The sequence below is a fragment of the Alexandromys fortis genome, unplaced genomic scaffold (assembly GCF_014885135.2).
Source record: "Alexandromys fortis isolate MF-2015 unplaced genomic scaffold, M_Fortis_MF-2015_v1.1 scaffold_62, whole genome shotgun sequence".
NCBI lineage: Eukaryota > Metazoa > Chordata > Mammalia > Rodentia > Cricetidae > Alexandromys > Alexandromys fortis.
Window position 1 is genome coordinate 6,877,217 of NW_026067942.1, and position 21,428 is coordinate 6,898,644.

The 21,428-nt window shown below is 43.2% G+C and overlaps 2 protein-coding genes across 3 annotated transcripts in view; one reads left to right on the forward strand and one right to left on the reverse strand.

Moving 5' to 3' along the window:
* Positions 1–17,411, forward strand: part of Lpgat1 (lysophosphatidylglycerol acyltransferase 1) — a 55,711-nt gene extending 38,300 nt beyond the window's left edge. For both annotated transcript variants that reach the window (XM_050148234.1, XM_050148235.1), the window contains 3 exons: positions 1,160–1,286; positions 9,748–9,854; positions 11,813–17,411. In XM_050148234.1, coding sequence (XP_050004191.1) covers positions 1,160–1,286; positions 9,748–9,854; positions 11,813–11,964 — 386 coding nt within the window. In that variant the 3' untranslated portion in view covers positions 11,965–17,411. The remainder of the gene's footprint in view (positions 1–1,159; positions 1,287–9,747; positions 9,855–11,812) is intronic.
* Positions 1,306–9,737, reverse strand: LOC126505380 (60S ribosomal protein L21-like). The gene has a single exon (XM_050148236.1). It carries the CDS (start codon positions 3,436–3,438, stop codon positions 2,956–2,958), a length of 483 nt encoding a protein of 160 aa, XP_050004193.1. The 5' UTR covers positions 3,439–9,737; the 3' UTR covers positions 1,306–2,955.
* Positions 17,412–21,428: the final 4,017 nt, after the last annotated feature.

The following is a 21,428-nucleotide window of genomic DNA, read 5'->3' on the forward strand; positions in this document are numbered from 1 at the left end:
CTGCTTGTTTATTGATGAGTTGTATGATAACTCACCCTGAGCTGAACTGTCCTGGGCTGTTTATACTTCCTTTCATCATGAAAATTCCTAAACATAAAGTTCAGAGAATCTGTAATGACTGGATGAGCTGCCAACTGTGCTCTGTTTCACCATGTTTGCCGTCTGTCCCCTCTGCCCTTCTCTTTGCCCATTCGTTCATTTGTTTTGATTATTTTATGCTTTGGATTGGTTTGATTTGGTTTGATTTTCGAGGCAAAGTTATGTAACCCCAGCTGACCTTGGAGCTGTCCTGCTGCAATCTCCCGAGTGCTGGGGTGCTGGGATTATTTACAGACGTGTGTCACCATGCTCAGAGAAAAATTGTTCCTCCTTACAAATGATGCCCATTCAGAATGTTGCTCTAAAATCTTTTAAGGTATTTAAAGCTGGTCTTAATTCCTAAGAAGGAAAATTAATATATTATTGACTCCTGATACAATTTAGATTTAGGCCGGAAGGTGGTCTAGAGCCTTCACCTATAGAACAGATAACTATACTTTAAAACACTGAAAGCCAGGGTTCCCTGGGGGGAGTCCTGTTGTCGCTCACTCTTCTATCCATGGATGAGGACTGGTCTAAACAGCACTTTCCCGTCTCCTCCCCAACTGTGGCCACTCATCGTTCCTGCTGAAGTGCTAAAACAAGAACAGTAGCCAATAACAATGTGTGTAGAAACACGTTTAGTTCTATTTCCATTTCCTGTATTTGTTAATGTCCCCTAAGTATTACCGTTATAAATCATGACTTTTGTATACATTTATTGATTTGGCTTTGAAGTTTGCTTTTCATTTTTATGATGTATGTTTTACCTTCTGACCTTCCGTGGGCTGATTTGTGTAGGAGTGATAATATATAATGAAACCTGGCCAGTGCATAATTTACCTAAGATTTGAATGAGGCATGTTTAATAAATAATAGTGCTCTATTATTTGTTTTGAAGTAATCTGCTTTATAGTAAGAGTGCCTTAATTGTATGCTAGGTGCACTGTGAAACAGCAGGAGCAAAGTCCGCCTCTTATCTCAAACCACGTGCATCAGGAAGCTCCAGCTGCTCAGTGAATTCTGTTCTGCAGAGACAGGAAAGCTTGCCCAACTCAAGTCACTTTTTCTTTATCTTCAGAGTGCAAATCAAGAGGCCTCCAGTGGATAATAGATGCAACCATAGCTTATCCCAATGCTGAGCCAATAGACATTCAGACCTGGATCCTTGGATACAGGAAGCCGACAGTCACTCATGTCCATTACAGGTCAGTGCTGTGACTCAGGGTCTACAGAGCTACCCAGGGCACTTGGGTGTTGTATATTAGCCAGATAGTGGAAATATATTTATATAAAAATTATAAGAAATTAAAAATCTTGTGTCGAATCTTAAAATTCATTTAAAGTAGTTATTTTCACTGATGATAAATATTTGTAAAACCCGTGTCCCATGACACTGTGTTTATTGAGTTGCCTGACACTTTTGAGTGACAGTACTGTAAAGAGTTAGCATCAAGGATAAATGGACTCATGGGGCTAAATAGACATATATTAATAGAAATGAAATTTTTCCAAAATCACTAATCTTCACTGTATTCCTGAATGTTCTTGATAACTCAGGTATATTGCATCTATAAATTTTTTAAATTTGTGTGTGTGTGTGCGTGCGTGTGTGTGTGTGTGTGTGTGTGTGTGTGTGTGTGTGCACGCACATGAGTACAGGTGCTGCAAAAGGTCAGAGGTGTATCTGTCAGAAGTTGACTGAGACGGTGGGTGGTATCCTGAGCATAGGAAGCCTCACAGCCCACCCCCAGTGACACACTCCAGCAAAGCCACACCTCCTAATGCTGCCACTCCCTCTGAGTTTATAGGAGCCAAACACATCAGGTATTTTCCATATGGGGGAGGGTTGAGAGTCTCACGGTGTGGCCCTGACTGGACTGGAACTTGCTTTGTAGAGCTGGCTGGCCATAACCTCAGATAACCAACTATCTCTGCCCCTTGAATGCTGGGATTAAAGGCATGCACCACCATGCCAGGCGGTTCCACTTTTAAATCTCTCTAAAGTCTAACAAATAAGAAAGTGTTATTGCTACTCAGTTTTTTTCTTTGTTCTTTGAAGCAGGGTCCCTGGCTAGACTAGAACTCGCTTGGTCGACCAGGCTAGCTTCTAACTCACAGAGACCCACCTGCCTTTGGCTCCTTAGTCCCAAAATTAAATTAAAGGTGTGCATCAGCATACCTGGCAGTATTCAGTATTTTTGTTGTTAGCACATATTAACTATGTATACTAATGGGTTTCATTGTGACATTTGCATGCACATGTATATCTTTTTGTCATATCCCCTTCTGATACCCTCTCTTGTTCTCTCACTTTCCAACTTTTGCCTCTTCTGCTTTCATGTCTCTTTCTATTTCGTTCTTTGTGTGTTTGAACACCTAATGAGTTAGAGGACATAGGGTAAAGGTTCACTTGTAGGAGCAGGGCCACCTTACCAGTTGCTACAGTCCTGAGGAGAATGTCTCTGCCTCCCGTTGATGGTTCCCGGCTGCTCAGCCCCGAAATAATCACACAGAAACTGTTATTTAAATCACTGCTTGATGGGGGCTGGAGAGATGGCTCAGTGGTTAAGAGCATTGCCTGCTCTTCCAAAGGTCCTGAGTTCAATTCCCAGCAACCACATGGTGGCTCACAACCATCAGTAAAGAGGTCTGTCGCCCTCTTCTGGCCTTCAGGCATTCAGACAGAATATTGTATACATAATTAATAAATAAATAAATATTTAAAAAAAATAAATCACTGCTTGGCCCATTAGCCTCAGCCTCAGCCTCCGCCTCCGCTGCCGCCACAGCCGCCGCCGCCTCCTCCTCCTCCTCCTCCTCCTCTTCTTCTTCTTCTTCTTTTTACAGTCCAGGTCTTTTATTTCTTTTTGTACATCAGGCCATGAGTTCATAGGGAATGGGCTCCAGCAGTTCAGGCTCCTTCCTGTTAGTCCTCACGAAGTGTGGTTCTCTGGGTGGAGCAGGCTGGCGCTTCTGTTGAACCCAGGTGCCCTTCTCTTTGGCTTCCCTTTTCTTCTGGTCGTTCTCCTTCACCGGCTTCAGGAAGATGTCTCTGCTCTTCGAGTGCTTGATGTGTTCAATCCACACATTAATTCTCTTGGCAAGAATCTTGCCCTTAACTTGCTTGTTTACAATGATGCCCACCACATGCTGGGTGACATTGTAGACTCTTCCGGTTTTCCCATGGTAACATTTATGGGGCATTCCTTTTTGAACAGTGCCCATTCCCTTGATGTCTACAATATTGCCCTTCTTGTAGATTAGCATGTACGTGGCCAAAGGAACAACTCCATGTTTCCTAAAGGGCCTAGAAAACATATAGAGAGTGCCCCTCCTCTTTCCCTTTGTGTTTGTCATTTTGGCGAGTTACTGAAAGATGGCTACCGCGGCCGAAAGGTAGCTCTAGCTTCTTATTGGCTAACTCTTACATTTTAATTTAACCCATCTCCATTAATCTGTGCATCACCACGAGGTCATGACCTACCAGCTAAAGTTCCGGCATCTGTCTCTGTTGGGGCTACATGGCTTCTCTCTCTCTCCTCTCTTCTTTCTCCCAGCATTCAGTTTAGTTTTACCCACCTGACTAAGTTCTGCCCTGCTATAGGTCCAAAGCAGTTTCTTTATTCATTAATGGTAATCACAGCATACAGAGGGGACTCCCACATCAGCCTCCCTTTCAACCCTTGACTGTGTATAAATCTTCAAGGAGAGGAGGACCTTATGAGCTTAATTTAGTATTATTGAAGAGATCATGCCTGAAATATAAAAAGCCTTAAGGCATATATTTAGTTGATTATTGGTTGAGCATAGCTCTCATTGAAGATTATTGTTTAATCTGAGCCAGCATGAACACAGGGCCTATAATTTCAGCACTTGGGAGATAGAGGCAGAAGGACCAGGAATTCAAGACTAGTCTGCGCTACATAGTCAGTTCTAGGCCAGCCTGTGCTAATGAGTGAGAACTTCTCTATAAAAAACAAGCAAACAACAGTTATGAGATACTGTCTTCAAAACATGAAGATGTGTTTTATGCATCTAAGTGTTTTGACTGCATGTATGTGTACCATGTGTGTGCCTGGAGCGTATGGAAGTCAGAAGAGGGTGGTGCTCTAGAGCTGGAGTTATGGATGATTGTGAGCCACCATGTGCTACCCAGGACTTTGGTCTAAATTTTTATTTTAACTTACCCTCAGCAATTGAGGAAAAACTAAACTGTAATATCAGAAAAGATAGCTGTCTATATATAGCACTCATCAAGTTTTTCACTGACATATTATTGTCAGTTCAACTTAGCACTGCACACTGTACTCTATGTTACAACACAGTTGGAGGAAGACACACACAATAGATAGACTGCACACTGTATTCTATGTTACAACGCAGTTGGAGAAAGACACACACAATAGATAGACTGTAAACCAGTAAGCGTGCTCATAGACGGTATAGAGGAGAAGAGGAACGGGAATTAGATGGCCAGGTCCTTATCCTCAAGGGAAGCAGAGTCATCTGGAAATGACAGTTTTCACAGACTTATAAATAATATCCAAGTGACTGTGAAAGAAACGGTTGGATAGATTATATCCGAAAGCAAGGGTCTGGGGAGGGAAGGGATGGGAATTTGTTGTTGTTGTCTGCCTGAATAATTGCTTTAACTTTTGAAAACTAAGCTTATGTTACTTAGGCAAAACATTTCTTTTTTCGAGAAAAGGTTTCTCTGTGTAACAGCCCTGGCTGTCCTGGAACTCGCTCTGTAGACCAGGCTGGCCTCAAACTCAAAGAGGTCCACCTGCCTCTGCCTCCTAAGTGCTGGGATTAAAGGTGTGCAGCACCACCGCTGACAAAACATTTTTTAAAGTTCTGAATCTTATTCTTGTAGACAGTACTCAGGCTGTAGCCTTTCCATGTCCTTTTCCATGAGCAAATGCCAATTCCCTCATACAAACTCAGCCACCGCTCTTCAAAGTGAAATGCTTGTTCATTTGGCTGGCTTGTTTTCCTCATCCCTCTGCTAAATAATTAGCTTCATAAAGTGAGGAGGGGCTGTTTATCTCCAGACCTCTCTCCAAGGTTAGTTTCTTCCATGTATTTTACATAACTGAACAAGGAGCAAATTGTATGATTTGTTGGCTCATGTTTTACAGTCTTCGTGGCTTAAAAATTCTTATGTACTAACTCGGATGTAGAGTGCCATCTGCTAAGCCAAGCATTGTGTTTTTAAAGTATAATTTCTAAGTACTCTAAGAGAGGATTTCATGGGTTAGGGGGAAATACATTTTACTTAGAAATATTCTAGGTTACTGATAATAAGAATTTTTATTGCTTTAAAATGAGGCTCTTGTTTCCCATTTGGGTCGCTATTGGAGCTTATATCCCATAGGTCTGAGAGCTCCCAAGCACTGTTTGTCTCGGGAGAACTGGGACTCAGTGCATTTGATCCCTTGCCGTATTAGAGGATTACTCATTTTAATATTTTAATCCCATGGTAACCTAACAACCACAGTAAAGAAGTAGACTGCTCTTGAGAGTGGGTATTTGGTCTGCCTTCTGGCTGTGGCTGTATTGGAGTCAAGAGAATGTCCAGGCAGCTCTGGGCAGATGGTGGGATAAAGTCTCAGACCTACACTGCCTCCATGCTGCTCCCCATTTAAAGTGACAGAAAACCCAAGAGACACACTACTCTCTCAAGAATTTATTTGTTAAACCCAAATCTTGCTGTTTAATCCAGTCTTATATTTAATGTTTGCTTTCTTCACATACAGATATAAAACCACTTAAGATCTTCTTTGACCTTATGGCTCCTGCTAAATCATCCTTAAGTTAATTAGACCTGGTTTAAATTAACAAAAATTAAGTTGATCTTATATAGTACATACCGCAGTGTTAGCTGGTGTGAGTCAACAGTTTTTTTAATCTCTTTTCCAAGGAATACTTATTTTGTGATAATCACTGGACGTGTGGCCATCTTAGAACAGAAGACACTTCGTAATTAATTTGTCTGGATCTTAAGGACAGTGGGTAGTTTAGATAGGGAGAGATGGAAGAGTGGGAGTGGGCATGCTGAGTAATAGTGACTGAAATAGAGCACACAGAGCCCACATTAAATAACCCTTAACAGAACTCGAAGGGAAGTTGTAGGAAATGGAATTGGAAAGTTGAAATAAGATATTGGTGTACCCAGAGCTGCCTGGATATTCTCATGGCTAGAACACAGCAGGAGGGCAGACCAGATGCCAGCTCTCAAGAACAGTCTGCTTCTTTACTCTGGTTGTTAGTTTTCATGATATTAAAATTACTAATTTCCCTTCTGTTGCTGTGATAAAGCATTTGAAGAGGTCATATTCCATTCTTGAGGGAAGTCAGGGCAGGACCCATGGCAGGAACCTCTCCCATGCAGCATTGCCTCCAACCAAGGGATAAACTCTTAGCCCAGGCAGCTGACTTTCTTAGACATTCCAGGTCTCACTGCCTGAGGGATGCTGCTGCCCACCATGTGTATCCTTCTCCCCACAGTATCCATCATCAATTGAGACAATCCTTCACAGTCATGCCTACAGGCTAGGCTGATCTAGGTAGTTCCTCAGTTGAGGCTCCCTCTTCCCAGGTGACTATGTTGTGTCAGGTCGACAATGAATATTAATAACACCTGTACCTAAAAATCAGGCCAAATGTATCTCTTAAGTAAAGCCAGGTTCAAACAGAATTATCTTCAAATAATGGTAGAGTTGGCTCACAAAACTCTCATCCAAATAGAGCAATTTTGCAATGTGGTTGACCACACAGCTCAGGTTTCCTGCATCAGTGCTGCTCTTATTCACATATTGGTCTCATCCTTACCAGCTGGCCCAGAAATCCAAGCTCTTGTACTTCTGTGAAAGATAAGTGACAGAGCAGGAAGACGCTCTTTGGCCATACGATGACTTTGATTTGTAGGCAGAGGCTGTGTTTCATTTCCTGGCCACTGACCCAAATAATCACACAAACTATATTAATTACAACACTGTCTGGCCTATCAGCTCAGGCTTCTTATTAACTAACTCTTACAGCTTAAATGAACAGATTTCTTTTTTTTTTTTTTTTTTATTTATACCAGATCTCATTATGGGCGGTTGTGAGCCACCATGTGGTTGCTGGGAATTGAACTCAGGACCTCTGGAAGAGCAGTCAATGCTCTTAACCACTGAGCCATCTCTCCAGCCCAAATTAACAGATTTCTATTATTCTGTGTATCAGCATGAGGCTGTGGCTTACTGGTGAGGGTCCAGCATCTGTCTCCTTCAGCAACTACATGGCATCTCTTTGACTCCACCTACTCTCTCTATATATATATTTCTATTTAGATTCCCCACTTGGCTTTATTCTGCCCTGCCATAGGCCCTAGCAACTTCTTTATTAACCAATAAAAGCAACACATATACAGAAGGACACCCCACATCATCTCCCCTTTTCTAAGTAAAAAAGATGATTTTAACTTTAACATAGTAAAATTACATATAACAAAACATATCAAGCGAGAATTACATTTACACTATTTAGTCTATTTGTATTCGGAAAGTTTTATATCTAATTTATCCTTTATCATAACTAAGGAAAACTATAACTATCTGTCTTTAACCCTTTAGAGATTCCAGAAGGATATAACATTACCTAAGTAAACAGGAAGTTCATTGTAAGCAACTTTTAAAATTCTAGAATTGGCAGAGACATCTTGCTGCCTGGACAGTCATTCGAAGTTTTTTTGTAACACTGGGGCATCCATCTTCAGCCTACAGACTCATAGTATCTGGAAGACTTTTCCATGAAGCAAGGAATGTGAAGATTTTTTGCTTTATAATGGCAAAGTTCATCAGTTGCTTTCTTTTGTGTCCTGCAAAATGTCTGGCAGGTTTGTTTTTGTCTTTTGTGACGCATGAACCCTAAAGGATTGTCACACCTTCTTTAGGCAAGTCTGTGGGTCCTGCATGTCCAGTTTATACAGCATACCATCAAGCAGTCCAGGCAAGAGCAGTTTTTTTGCTCAAATGGCTAACAAAGTCCATAAGGAGCCTCTTCGATGCCTATCATCATCTTGAAGTAGATTGGTGCTGCCAGGAGATATGTCTTATTGTCATGAAATGTCTGAGTTTTTAAAAAATTTTAAAGGTCTTTGAAGTGTTGAAGATTATCTATCTAGGGGAAATATATTTCTTTATCTCTAGAATCCTTAACTAACATGACTACAAGTTTGACTATAATAGGTAACTTATCTCAATCTTTAATTTTTAACTTTACATTTTAAAATGAACTATATGAACATAATACCTTAAACAAGAGGAGAAATACATATCCACAGTTTAACAAATCGGACTTAAATTTGTATCACTAGACCAAGGTCCCCCATCACCCCATACCATGCCTGAAGGAACAGCGTGAAGGCAGGCATCAGCTGACTACATTTGTTCAGAACTGACCTCTGTGAATCACTCTGCCATTATAAAAAGGGAAGCTCACAGCTAAATCTTGGACTTTAAGTATACTTTTATGTGACATATGCTCTGTTCTCCTGACTTCTACTTTTGCAGTAGTAAAATGGTATCGCATTGATTGTAATGTGGACACCAGAATTATATATTACTCAGTTATGATTGTCATTATTCCGAATATTTTTGTTAAGATAAATGCTAAAATGAAAGCACAAGATTGTAAATACTAAGAGGACTCATGGATGGATCCCAAGAGCTAATGTGGCTAGTTGGGAAGCACTGCTGACCATGTCCATGCTAAGTGGTAGGCTGCTGGTTATGGTTATAAAGAGTTTTACCCTGCACTGTTCTGTTGTCTTACCTAGGCTGCCTCAGTTTCTGGAGTGCTGGGATTATAGGCAAGAGCCTCCCTGCTTAGATAACTAAGAGTCTTCTGGGCTGCTGTTTTCTTATTTAAAAATCTCTTTGGTCAGTCAGTCAGGCTTTTAATTCCAGCACTCGGGAGGCAGAGGCAGGTGGATCTCTGTGAGTTCAAGGCCAGCCTGGTCTACAAAACTAGTTCTGGAACAGCCAGGGCTACACAGAGAAACCCTATCTCTAAAGTCTGAACAAGCATACAAAGAAACAAAAATCCCTTTGTTCAGGGCTGAGGATATGGCGGAGCAGTAGAGCATATTCAAGGCCTTGGGTCTGATCCTCAGTATTAAAAACTGAGGAGGCTGGAGAGTTGTTCATCAGTTAAGAACACTTGTTCTTACAGAGGACCCAGGTTTGATACCCAGCACTCACATGGTACTTACACCTGTCATAATTCCAGTTCCAGGGGACCCAGTGCCCTCTTTTGACCTCTCTAGGCACTAGGCACTCACATGGTACACAGACCTGTGAACACTCATACACATAAAGCAAGCAAACAAACAAACAAATAAATAAATTTAAAAAAAATTTCCCTGTTCAGAAAGCCAGTATTCTGATATGCTTAGTGAAAATCAATCAATTTGGGCAGATTTTTTTCTGGTTCTCACTTTCTTATAAAGCAGCATTGCTAAGGTACTTTCTTTGGTTAGTGTTTAAATCTTTGTGTGTGCGTGAGTGCATTCGTGCCTGTGTGTCTTTGTGATTCATTAATAAAGGTAAGTTTAGGGTTCTTGAGTAGTTTTCAGTTCTGAATTAAAGTAGTTCTTTTTATTTTTCTAAATCTTAATAGGATTTTTCCAATTAAAGATGTGCCCTTGGAGACGGATGATCTCGCCAGGTGGCTGTATCAGCGGTTTATTGAGAAGGAGGACCTCTTGTCCCATTTCTACAGAACAGGTGCGTTTTTCTGCTAGACATGTGCTTTAGAGGAGATAAGCATTTCCCAGCTATTATTCTAACTATGTGTAGGTGTGTGTGTGTGTGTGTGTGTGTGTGTGTGCGCACATAAGGTCAGGTGCCAGAGGAGGCCAGAGGCTTCAGAACCTCTGGAGCTAGAGCTAGAGCTACAGATAGGTGAGCCACGTGATGTGGGTGCTGGGAACAGAACTTAGGTCCTCTGAGGAGCAACAGATGCTCTTTTCCTCTGAGCTGTCTCTCCAGCCCCCTTTCAGTTGTTTAGATTAGACAGAATATGGTATACATAATAAATAAATATTTTTTTAAAAAAAGATTAGACATAAAAGTCATTCCGTATGTAAGAATTTCAGCTTAGAATCAATAGAAAGAAAGCTTTGTGTTGATGTATGTAGTTTCTTCCTACATCGGCCCGTGTACAGAGTGATGAGTGTGCCACACAGCCATGTGACTCCAACACTGAGGAGCACAGACAGCTGCAGGACATGCGCTGACCTTGTACTTGAGGTCACTGGAATCTGTTTTTGCATGCTTTTCCTTCCCTTTGAAGGAGACTTTTATTTTATGTGTGGTTTTAGTTCACAGTCAGTCAGAGCAGAAAGTGGCTCAGCAGATGGTCCTTCTCTCACAGGAAGCAGAAGCGTTAGGGCTACAGCTTTTCTTACAAGAAAGGGTGTAGTTTATTGTTTTCAAGGGCACAAAGTCAGTTATTTGCCCTTGGGAGGGAAAAGAATCTATTCTTATCTCTTCTATATTCTCAATACTCTATAGATTCTATAAGAACTACAGTGAATTTGGTTCTGGTAGCACAGGCCTGGGAGATTGAGGCAGGAGTATCCTGAGTTCAAAGCCTTCTTTGGTAACTTCCTGAGACCCTGTCTCTGAATAACAACTAAAACTCGGACTGGAAGTGTGACTCAGTGATAGGGTACTTGCCCGGTATGTGTGTGGCTCTAGATTGAGTCCCCAGCACCAAACACACAACAAAAAGTATAAGGAAAAGACAGGAAAGAAGGAAGAAGGAAGGAAGTTGGAAAGAAGAAAATTAGTGTTGGTTAGCAGAGCAGCCAACGTGCTTTCACAAGCTGCTGTGTTCCCAAAAACAAGAGATGGGGTACAGTGCAGGGCAGGGTTAATTCAAGGCTGAGCAGGCAATTCAGGTGACCAGCGAAGAGGCCTTACCTTCCCACCCTAAGTCTCTTGCCTCCTGATATTGCCTAAGTTGTAGGAACAATGGTGAGCCTCTTTTAAAAAGCCACTTGCATCCCAGCCCTTGAGACTGGAAAATGCCTTTGTGAATTGCTTGTGAGCAGCAAATCCCTTTATGAGCTGGCTTACCCTGAGGATTAGCAGCAAGGACGAAGACTGGGGAGCAAGAGTGGCAGAGGATCTCGGTGACTGTACCAAAGCCATCCAGCTTTCCTTTCCAGAAAAAAACAAATTACATATGTTTTCTTTGTATTTTCTTTCTAATATTATTACAAAGACATATTTTTAAGCATTACTGTATTTTGAGAATATAAGTGTTATATAACCACTTTTGTGGCAAAAAAAAGAGTGCTGTTTCAGAAATTATTAGATATCAATTTTATAGATCCTGTGTCTGACCACTGAGGAAATGTAGCTATTCAGTAAGGAGCAGGGCAAGCTGAGTGCCAGTTCTCACAGACCGGACTCCAGGGGAGGTGGACAGTAGGCAAGCCTACAGAAGGAAAGCAGACAGACACTGGAGAGTGGACGGCAGGGAGCCAAGGCCGGAGGATGCTGCTGACTGCGTCATCCACCCAGTGGGTGGAAGAGTGCTGGGCGAAGCCTAGGTTGTTAAAACTGTGTCTCAGAGGATACTCTGCAAAGTGAGCCTAAGTGTGGGTGAATGCTCAGCTTTCATTCAGGAGATCTGTACTGCCGGGAATCACGTGACCTTCTGTCTTGTCTTCCAGGAGCCTTTCCTCCTCCCCAGGGCCAGAAGGAAGCTGTTTCCAGGGAGATGACCCTCAGCAACACGTGGATATTCCTCATTCAGTGCTTTGCATTTTTGTCAGGCTATCTGTGGTACCACGTCATTCAGTATTTTTACCATTGCCTATTTTAGGAAATGATTTGGACTTGCCACGTAGGAGGAGTTCAGACTTCATACATGTGCTTTATTTTACATGTGCAAATCTAAATATACAAATCAAAATATATAAAAAGCAAAGGAAATTCAAATGGATGGATTAATGTTTATCCCCCTTTGGGATATTTTAAAACTCTACTACAATGAGGAGCAGTAATACAATGAGTGCTAATGTATTTAAGAACTTTTCATGTTTTAAGGAGATACACTCTGCCATATGTTTATGCAAGCATCACACTGGGAGAAGAGGAAATCATAAAATCGTCCTAGAAGACTTGGAAAGAAACTGTTGCCACCAGATGCCCTTGGTCATGCCCCTGTTCAGAAGCTGGGCTCCTCTCTCTTAGGGCGGAGCTTCACAGTGTTAATGTGTCCACCCGTCATGCTGAGGACTAGTCGCCTTCTCTAACAAGCTGCAGTCCTCAATCCTGGCTGAGGAGCAGTGTCCACTGTTCACGGAACCACTGTATCCTGGGAAGGCTAGCTCATCCAGCACCATGCTAACATGTGCTGATGTTCTCCCCTGTCAGGGAAGGGGAGCACCACTTTCTCTTCGGTATAGAAGGCACGTCATCGAGTGATAATTGTAGTTTACAAAATGCACTTTTATCAGATGCAAATATAACAAAGGGTAGTAACATAGCCGGAAACAAAAGGAAGCCTCGTCGTGAGCAGGCTCTCAGGAGACTGTCCTGTCTACGTGCTTGCCCATGATGCACCTCCCCGACCCCACTCCCCTCCCCCAACTTTAACATAGTAGCACCAAATGTATTTGAGGGCAGTTAAAGCAAATTAATGCAAACATTTAAATGACCAGTTTAAGGGAAGTAGACTAGCCTATTAGGAAATAAAACAGAAGCAGACATTGGCTTGCAGTATTGACAGGGCCTCCAGGTGCCCCAGAATCTGTGCAGACATCAGTGTGTTCTGTCATTATGTCAAGCGGCTGCTCTTCTCAGGGTAGCAGGACCAGGAGACAGCAGCTCAGGACACCTCCCAGTCTCTTGCAGTTGTTTTTGAAGAGGGCAGAGTCAGGCAAGTTTCTGTCATTGTGTTCTTGTGATTTACCTCACAGGAGAACCAGGCTTTGCAAAAAGTACAGACACTGCCTCGGTATTGAGGCAGAGGGTTTGGTTTAGGATAATAAAATGTTTAAACCGGAATAAGGCAGCTGGAGTGGCATGAACACTGTAGATTCCCCTATTGGCTAACAGCACAAATAACAATTCTGAGAAATAGGCTGTAAAACAAAAGTAAAGACTAATGTTTTCTGTTTTTCAAATAAACCAAAAAAAAAAAAAATAAAAAGAGGAAAATGTGCAAATTTCCCCACTTTTACGGGAAAGGCTGAACAACAGCAGATAAAAGCCCATAGCACCTCATCTTCAGCAGACCCAGAGCACATGTGGGAGGGAATGACGTGTTAGCTGGTGTACCTCACCCCACCAGACCACACCACTGCTGTGCGGGAGCAGCTGTTCTCAGACAGAGCTGTTTGCTCTGTCTACAGTGACAGTGAGTAGGTGGAGAAAGCTGCTTCACCTGGAAATGATGGGCAGCCAGAGAGAGGCTGCTCAGTGCTTCTATCTGAGGCCCAGGAAAGGCTGGGTGAATCGAATGGAGGCATCAGCCGGCCATCTGGGGGGAAGTTGTTCACTAGCTAGCAGCCTATTTCCTCAGTGCAAAGTAAGCCGCAGACTGCAGTGGGCAGCTCCTAGATGAGTCTGTATATCCATCCATATGTGCAGACAGAATTGTGGCTCTGGCCCCCTGCTACCACTGCTGTGCTCCAGAGGACATGATCTTTGATCATACTGTACATGGGGAACCCGCTCCCTAAGCGGCATCACTTTCAGATGCAGTTTGATTTTCACAGTCTCTAGAGTGACAAATGATAGATTTGTGTAACTTTTGATAATATACCTGAGCTACAAATAGATATGCATTTGATCTGTCCTACACATCTTCAGTTCATTCAGCGTGTCTTCTGTGTGCAAAGAGTATTTCTTCTGTGTTTGAGAGTAATGATAGTAGTTCCTTACCAGGAACTGGAGTCCACCTGCATGAGCAAATTAGGAAATGTGAAGAACAGGTATTCTTCCTAACAGTCGGGGAAACTGCAGTATGCCACTGTAGAGAACAGAATAAATTTCCCATTTGTACTGTGTGTGAAGAAAGGAAGTTAATGTCTCAAGATAGGGGGAAAAGTGAGTAAAGCCACACCAGTTTTCACAGGCACCCTTTAGGGCTGCGGCTCTTTGCCTCCAGCTGGACTGCCTGCAGACGGGCTGGGCAACTCGCTGCTAGAGTCCTTGGACCACAGACAAGACCGAGCAACAGCTCACCTCGCCCAGTTTCAGAAATACATGTGTGACTGAGCAGCCCATAAGCAGTGGAAGCAAAGAAAAGCCAGAATGGGATGAAGCTTGAATAGATGAACTAGTTAGATGAGAATTTAGTAAAGTGTAAAGTGATAGCTGTGGATTCAGATCTGTCATGTATTAGTGTTTGGTATTACAGCTCTTAAATTCCTATAGCAGAGAACTTGGGATTGCTGAATAAGTAGTCAATTACAGGGTAGTTAATTCAGTATTAAGTCATAGGAAGCCAAAAAATAATTTTTTTAGGAATTTCAGACAACCAGCAGGAAGAGAAAGCACCAAAGCCAGCATATATGACCCGTGGGCTGGACAGGCATCTCTGAACAAGACAGAGTTGGTGCAGCTGAAATTGTCCCACCCATGGCGGCCTCTGATGTGGTTGTCTGGATCAGTGTTGGAAATGCCACCTCATTCATGGCCATGTGTGTGGCTCCCTTCTTATTAATTTGTCTTAGTGATGTGTTTTGGCAATCGGTGAACACTGAAGACTCTTATCAACTTGGTCCCGGTTGTAGTCACAGAAAGTAGTCTTTGACCACAGGAGTCTTCTGTGTCCCATTCATGTTTGTTTGCATTACTGAACAGGAGGAGTTAACTAATGTTTTGTGGTTTTTCATCCTTTGCTTTGAAGTCACTGCACAACAGTGAACAGAGAATTTTGCTCCAGAGTTACCATTACAGAAAGTGTATTCAGCTCTGTCCCACACAGGGTGGAAGATAATGGTGTCTTCTATGGGATTTTTGCCCTACGAGTGCTGTGAGCCTTCCAGCTGCAGGCAGGAGAGTCAGAGGAGCTCTGAGTTACAGGTGTGCTAGTTCATGTCGTGATGGGACCAAAACCACCTAAGTTGGAAATTTCTGAAGCAGTCAGTGGTTGGTGCTGTGTGGCAGTCATTTTGTACCAGCCCCCAGTAGTTACCCAGTGGGCTCTGAGAAGAAGCTGCAGGTTCCCAACTGTTGGGGAGGAATGGCATAGTCACATAAGGTGCAGTCTTGGGCTATCTGCAGAAATGCCATCTGAGGAATTTTTACATTTAATATTTTTTTAAAACAGTCTAAAGAGCAAAAAAAAAAAGTATGTATATTATAGTTGCAAAGTATGCAGATGCTTTGAATGACTTTATTTTTATTGTGTAAAACTGTTGAACACGACTGTGGTGCACAAATTCTTTACATGTAAGGAGTCTATGCATTTTACAGTAACATCTTTTGATTGGGTAATGAGACAGTTATACATTCAACTGCCATTGTTTTTATTAAGTGCTTTCACTTCCTTTGCAATTATTACAAAGTTGTATTTATTTTCTACAGACGCATTTTTGTTTTCATAATGCTGTAATGTTTACTTCAGCTTGTTGAACTTCCTTTGTGATCCGCATGTCACAGTGTGTTTTAAGAATGTAAAGGCTGTGGCAACTGCAATTTACTTCTGTAAAGGGCTGGTCACATGTGGATCTGGTTTCTGAATGCATTAGGGATGATTTTACCAGATTACCTTTTCAGAAACTTAGATATTGTGAATACCAAAAGAAGCATTTTCTCAGCAAAAATTAATAGCTGGTTCTATTTTTTTTAATGTAGAGAAAATAAAGTTGATTCTTTTTTTTCCAAAACAATGCTTTTAATTCTTAATAGTGGGGATGGGTATCTGTGCTGTCCCGGAGCTTCACAGTGTGAACCGCTGGCGCTCATGCCTGGAGCTCAGCATTCAGTGGCTGGTGAGAAAACTATCTGCTTCCTTCCAGGACTTAAAAGATTTGCCCTTCCTCAAGTCTTCTCATTTGTTGCGTGATGGTAAATGTTTAGCAGTCCTCTCTCTTGGAGAAAATTATGTATGTAAGTGCACATACATATGTAATAAATTTTGCTTATAACATTTAATGCAATTAGCAAATAATAAAATATAATTGGTTTTTACATTATAATTGTCATTGCTGAACCCTCAGAGCCAACCTGTGACTGAGTATCAACCATGATTTGATTGATAGCGTTATGTCCTGATATCCTAACCATCTCCACATAGACTGTTAATCAATCTAGTGTTTGACTTATTACTAGACTCTTACCCTTGTACAGAGCCTCCTTTTAGCTTCAACATTAATTAGTTTAGATAATTCATTTTTAATTATATTAAAACCCTAAAATTAAATGATAAGAAGCCAGGCGATGGTGCACACCTTTAATGCCGGCACTCAGAAAGCAGAGCAGGCAGATCTCTGAGTTTGAGGCCAGCCTGGTCTACAGCATGAGTTAGTTCCAGGACAGCCAGGGCTACACAGAGAAACCTTGTCTCAAAAAACCAAAACCAGTAAACAATTGATCACCTCTTGGAGGCAAGTCAGAAAGTCAGAGCTACCTTCACCACAATACTGTCGTCTTTCTGTGTTTTGATTTGACTCATTATTAGCATTGGATACAATTCTCAGAATTGATTTACTCATTGCTCCTTGCAGGTTGTGAAGTGTGGGAAAAGCACGGATATGGCCATGGGGAGGCTGACGGCAGGTAGCCTTTCAGGGCGCACTGTGGCCAGCACATGGCCAGCACGCTTCGCCGCTCAGAGCTGAGTAAATGCAGGACAAAACATTGATGGTTTAATTACTTGTTTGTAAAATATGTTTGACCCCGTTGAGAACTTTTAATGTATTAAAATATCTCACACAATCCTACCAAATAAGTTAAGTAGTTAGTATTCAGTCTACCTCTTCTTTTCCTGGCTGGATTTAGGCTGCTGGTAGGGGGAGGCTGCGATTTTATTTCCCCTATGAAGTACTTTATGTGGAGAACAGCAGATTCGGGGCTCTCTGAGATCTGTTGCTGACCAGCCCTACACCCCACAAGGTGGGGGAAAGCCATTGTTTTTAATTCCCACTTAATATGAAAATGTTTGTTTTAGAAAAATGTTTCTTGCTGGTGAAAAATGTATTTTTAAAAGGAAAAACCAAATCCTCTTTTGGTCCGAGGAGTCAGCTGTATGAGCAGGTGTGACCGTGTCATAACATGCTGATGTCATAGAAATCAATAAATTTTTACCTCTCAGGAGTCGGTGACCTTGTTCTTAACTCCTAAAGGCTGGAGAAATAGACTGGAGAGGCCCACAGTTCAGGATGCACAGAAACAGAGATGCGGGGGCGGGGGAGGGGGGCTGGCTGACCACCAGAGAAAGTGGGCCTCTTTCACAGTCAGGAAAACACTGCAGTGGGTATGAAAACCTGCGCACAAGGGAGAAAACGAAGCACTTCTTTTCTGTTGGTAACCAAGGAGCACCATGGTGTCCACACCCTGGAGACACTCTGGGGATGGAGACAGGCGCTTGTTTGGCTGAAGCAGGAAAATTAACTGCATGTGTGACTGTGTGCCGTCTTCACGCTTGGTGGCCCCTGAGGCCACAGGAGGCATCTGGTCCCCTGGGACTGGAGTTACAGACAATTGTAAGTTGTTCTCTGGAAGAGAAGCAAGAACTCTTAACCACTGAGCCATCTTTCCAGCCCCGCTTGGGCTTGGTGTTAGTGAGAAAATGTGGAGCTGAGTAAGAGGCCCTAAAGATCCCAGTTACGGTTTGTGTTCCTCTATTTCACTTTGGGTCCCAAAACGACCAAGTCTAACCTGCAGTTTTCTGTCAGTTGATACTGTATTGGGACCAGCTGGTGGCCAGTTGAGGGTGAAGGAAATAGGTACCCAAAAGTGGAATGATCAGAACTGGAGTGCTGAGAAGAGGAACCCAAAATATTGAGTGATAAAGGGCAGGTCGGATGCTGCTGTCCACAGCAGGTGTGCATACTCCAGATAACAGACTCTGCCAGGAAGGTTCCGTATCTCCTGTCCTAAAGACTGCCTGTCATTCATGTATACCTCTCATTCAGGTGACTGTCCCCTGAACAGGAGAAAGACATACCTAAGTCATTAGGAATCTCCATCAGGGGGCCCAACTAAGGGACACTTGGCAATGCTGATGACTCAAGCCCTTCGTTTAACCGCGGCCCCTAAATCCACAGTAAAGCCTTTTGTTTACCCTGGTGTGTGTATGTTCCAGTAGGGACGAAGGATGGCACCAGTATTTGGGCTGGTCTTGGATACCTTGACTTCTGATGTGGGACAATGGGCAGTGGCAACTCAGGGCTTCCAAAAGCACAAGTAGAAGCCAACAAGACCTTGTAGAATACAACCCAAGAACAGCGTCACTTTCTTAATATTTATTTACCTTTTAATTCATTTTACATTCCAACCAAGGTTCTCCCTCCCACCTGCCCTCGCCTCCCCAACCCAGCCCCCCCCCAATCCACTCCTCCCAACAGGTCAGGGCTCCCATGGGGAATCGACACAGCTTGGCACACTAATTTGGGGCAGGACCAAGCCCCTCCCTTTTGCATTAAGTCTTAGCATGCCACCCCCTCAGAGGGAATGTGTTCTAACAAGCCAGCTCCTGTACCAGGGTAGATCCTGGTCCTACTGCCAGGGGCCCCTCAGATAGCCCAAGCTTCACAACTAACTCCCACATACAGAGGGGCCTAGTTCAGATGCCTGGGGCTCTCAGCTGTCTGTCCAGAGATTGTGAGTTTTCATGAGGTTGGTTCAACTGTCTCTGTAGAATTCTCCATCATGATCTTCATCTCCCCTGCCCACACATTCCCTCCCCCTCTCTCTCTGACTAGACTGGTGCTTAGTTGTGGATCTTTACATCTGATTCCCTCAGTTACTGGAGCTGTGGATTGTAGTCTGGTTTTCCTTTGCTTTGTTCTATATCTTCTATCCACTTATGAGTAATCCTAGCTACTCAGAGTGACTGAAGCTAGGTGGAAGGTTCAAGGCTGGACTGGGTGTGTGCGGACTTGGAGACCAATGTAGGCTAACGTGAGTCTCTAAAGAGATTTTGTTGGCGAGCTGTCTGAATGGTTTGTGGAACTGATGTGCACACAGGTCATTGACCTTTGAGGTTTTAGAGTGAGTGGGAACTGGCATTTCCTTCTTTGGGGACAGTGGGTTTCCTTGTGTAATTCAACCCGTTGCCAGTGGAGTCGGGCAGCCGCTTAGAGAACTGAGGGCCTAATAATCTCTCAGTCTCCAAATCAGAAGATGGCTTCGTGGGTGTCTAAAAAATGTCATAACTGGAGAGGGGCTCAGTAGGTAAGAAAGAGGACCCGAGCCGGGCGATGGTGGCGCACGCCTTTAATCCCAGCACTCGGGAGGCAGAGGCAGGCGGATCTCTGTGAGTTCGAGACCAGCCTGGTCTACAGAGCTAGTTCCAGGACAGTCTCCAAAGCCACAGAGAAACCCTGTCTCGAAAAAAAAAAAAAAAAAAAGAAGACCCGAGTTCAATTCCCAGCACCTGCGTTGGGCAGCTCACGACTGCTTGTATCTCAGGACAGGGGTTTACTCTTCTGAACCCAGCAGCACACACATGCCAACATGATTTTAAATAGTCTCTTTTATACAGAATGCTGAGGATTAAGTATCCGTGTTGAAAGGATTTCAAAGCTCTACAGTTTCAGTTCCTCAGGCTGAAGTAAACATGATAGCCCCGAGCTATCAATCCTTCAGACTGATCTCTTAGAATGTCCCCTGAGGTTTGGCAGAGACCATTAACCAGTAAAAAAAAAGTTGGAAGTCTGTGGCTTTATCTTTGTCCAGGTGGAGGTGACGTGTTTTGCTCTGTTTGGTGGGAAAGGGAGAGAATGCCTTCATTTCAAGCTGAAGGGAAGAGACTCCAATCCCATAATACTTCTGTCGTGAATTCTAGGTCTGAAACCTGAAGAGAGCAGCTAGCAGCACCTGGTGTCATGTGTTCATCCATCACAGTCAGGGCCCACAGAGAGAGAGGACCAGGATCTGAGGCCCTACCCTGGAGTTGAACCCCAACTCTGGCCATTGACAAATATTTTTTGTAGTAAGGAGGGGGCCGCTTGTTGGTTCCCGGCTGCTTAGCCCCGAAATAACCACACAGAAACTATATTAATTAAATCACGGCTTGGCCCATTAGTTCTAGCTTCTTATTGGCTAACCCTTACATATTAATTTAACCCATTTCTAGTGGTTTACCAGCTAAAGTTCCCAGCGGCTATCTCCTATGTATCCGTGGGTTCTCTCTGACTCTGCCCTTTTTCCTCCCAGCATTCAGCTTAGTTTTCCCTGCCTACCTAACTTCTGCCCTGCTATAGGTGGACCACNTTTTGGAGCCTGTCCTGGGACTAGCTCTTGTAGACCTGGCTGGTCTCGAACTCACAGAGATCCGCCTGCCTCTGCCTCCCGAGTGCTGGGATTAAAGGCGTGCGCCACCACCTCCCGGCCTAGCAGTTTCTTTATCTGTTAATGGTAATCATAGCATACAGAGGTAAATCCCACATCATCTTTTTTTTGAACTTCACTCCTTGTGTGTCAAATAGGAAACTCAAGGAACGATTTTCACATATTAAATGAGACATTGTACATACAGCACAGAAAATGGGTGTGCTTTGTACTGAAGGAGTGCTCGGCCCCAGTTAGGCCCAGCAGAGGATGTGAAGACTTTCTGGCCTAGCTCTACCTTCACTCCAGATGTCCCATCTTGTTGACAAAGGCTAACAGTTATGGATGCCCACCAGCATAGACAGACTTAATGAACATAGCCATACAGCTGGCCCCACATAGACTATCCAGTGCCTCAGACAGCAGCATGAAAGAGCTTTGAGGTTGGAGAAGCAATTAGGAAGGGCGGGGAGACTGGGGCTTAAGGAGGAAACCAGATCTGCCAGACAGAAGACATTACACACTCTTCATAGAGACCTATTTCTGCTTCTGAGACATGATGTCACCTGTGATGTGGACCTTGAACTAATCAGAAGGGAGAGAGATATAATTTCTGGTATTTGAAAGTTGTCCTCTGGCTCTTAGGATAGCAAGCACGGCATCAAAGGCCCCTGAAGCTTCAGGTAGGAAAGCACAGTCCTGCCCTAATCTGTCCAGTTCCACCAGTCCCTGAGCTTGCCTTGAAATCTGACACTTTGCACTACTAAGTGCTGTTCTGGGTGCTCAATTCTGAAGAACCGGTTACCACAGTAGGCAGAAGTTTCTGTGTTTGTTTCC

What these genes read in the sequence shown, in the direction of transcription:
- LOC126505380 (XM_050148236.1), bottom strand. Translation starts at nt 3,438, where the DNA reads ATGACAAACACAAAGGGAAAGAGGAGGGGCACTCTCTATATGTTTTCT.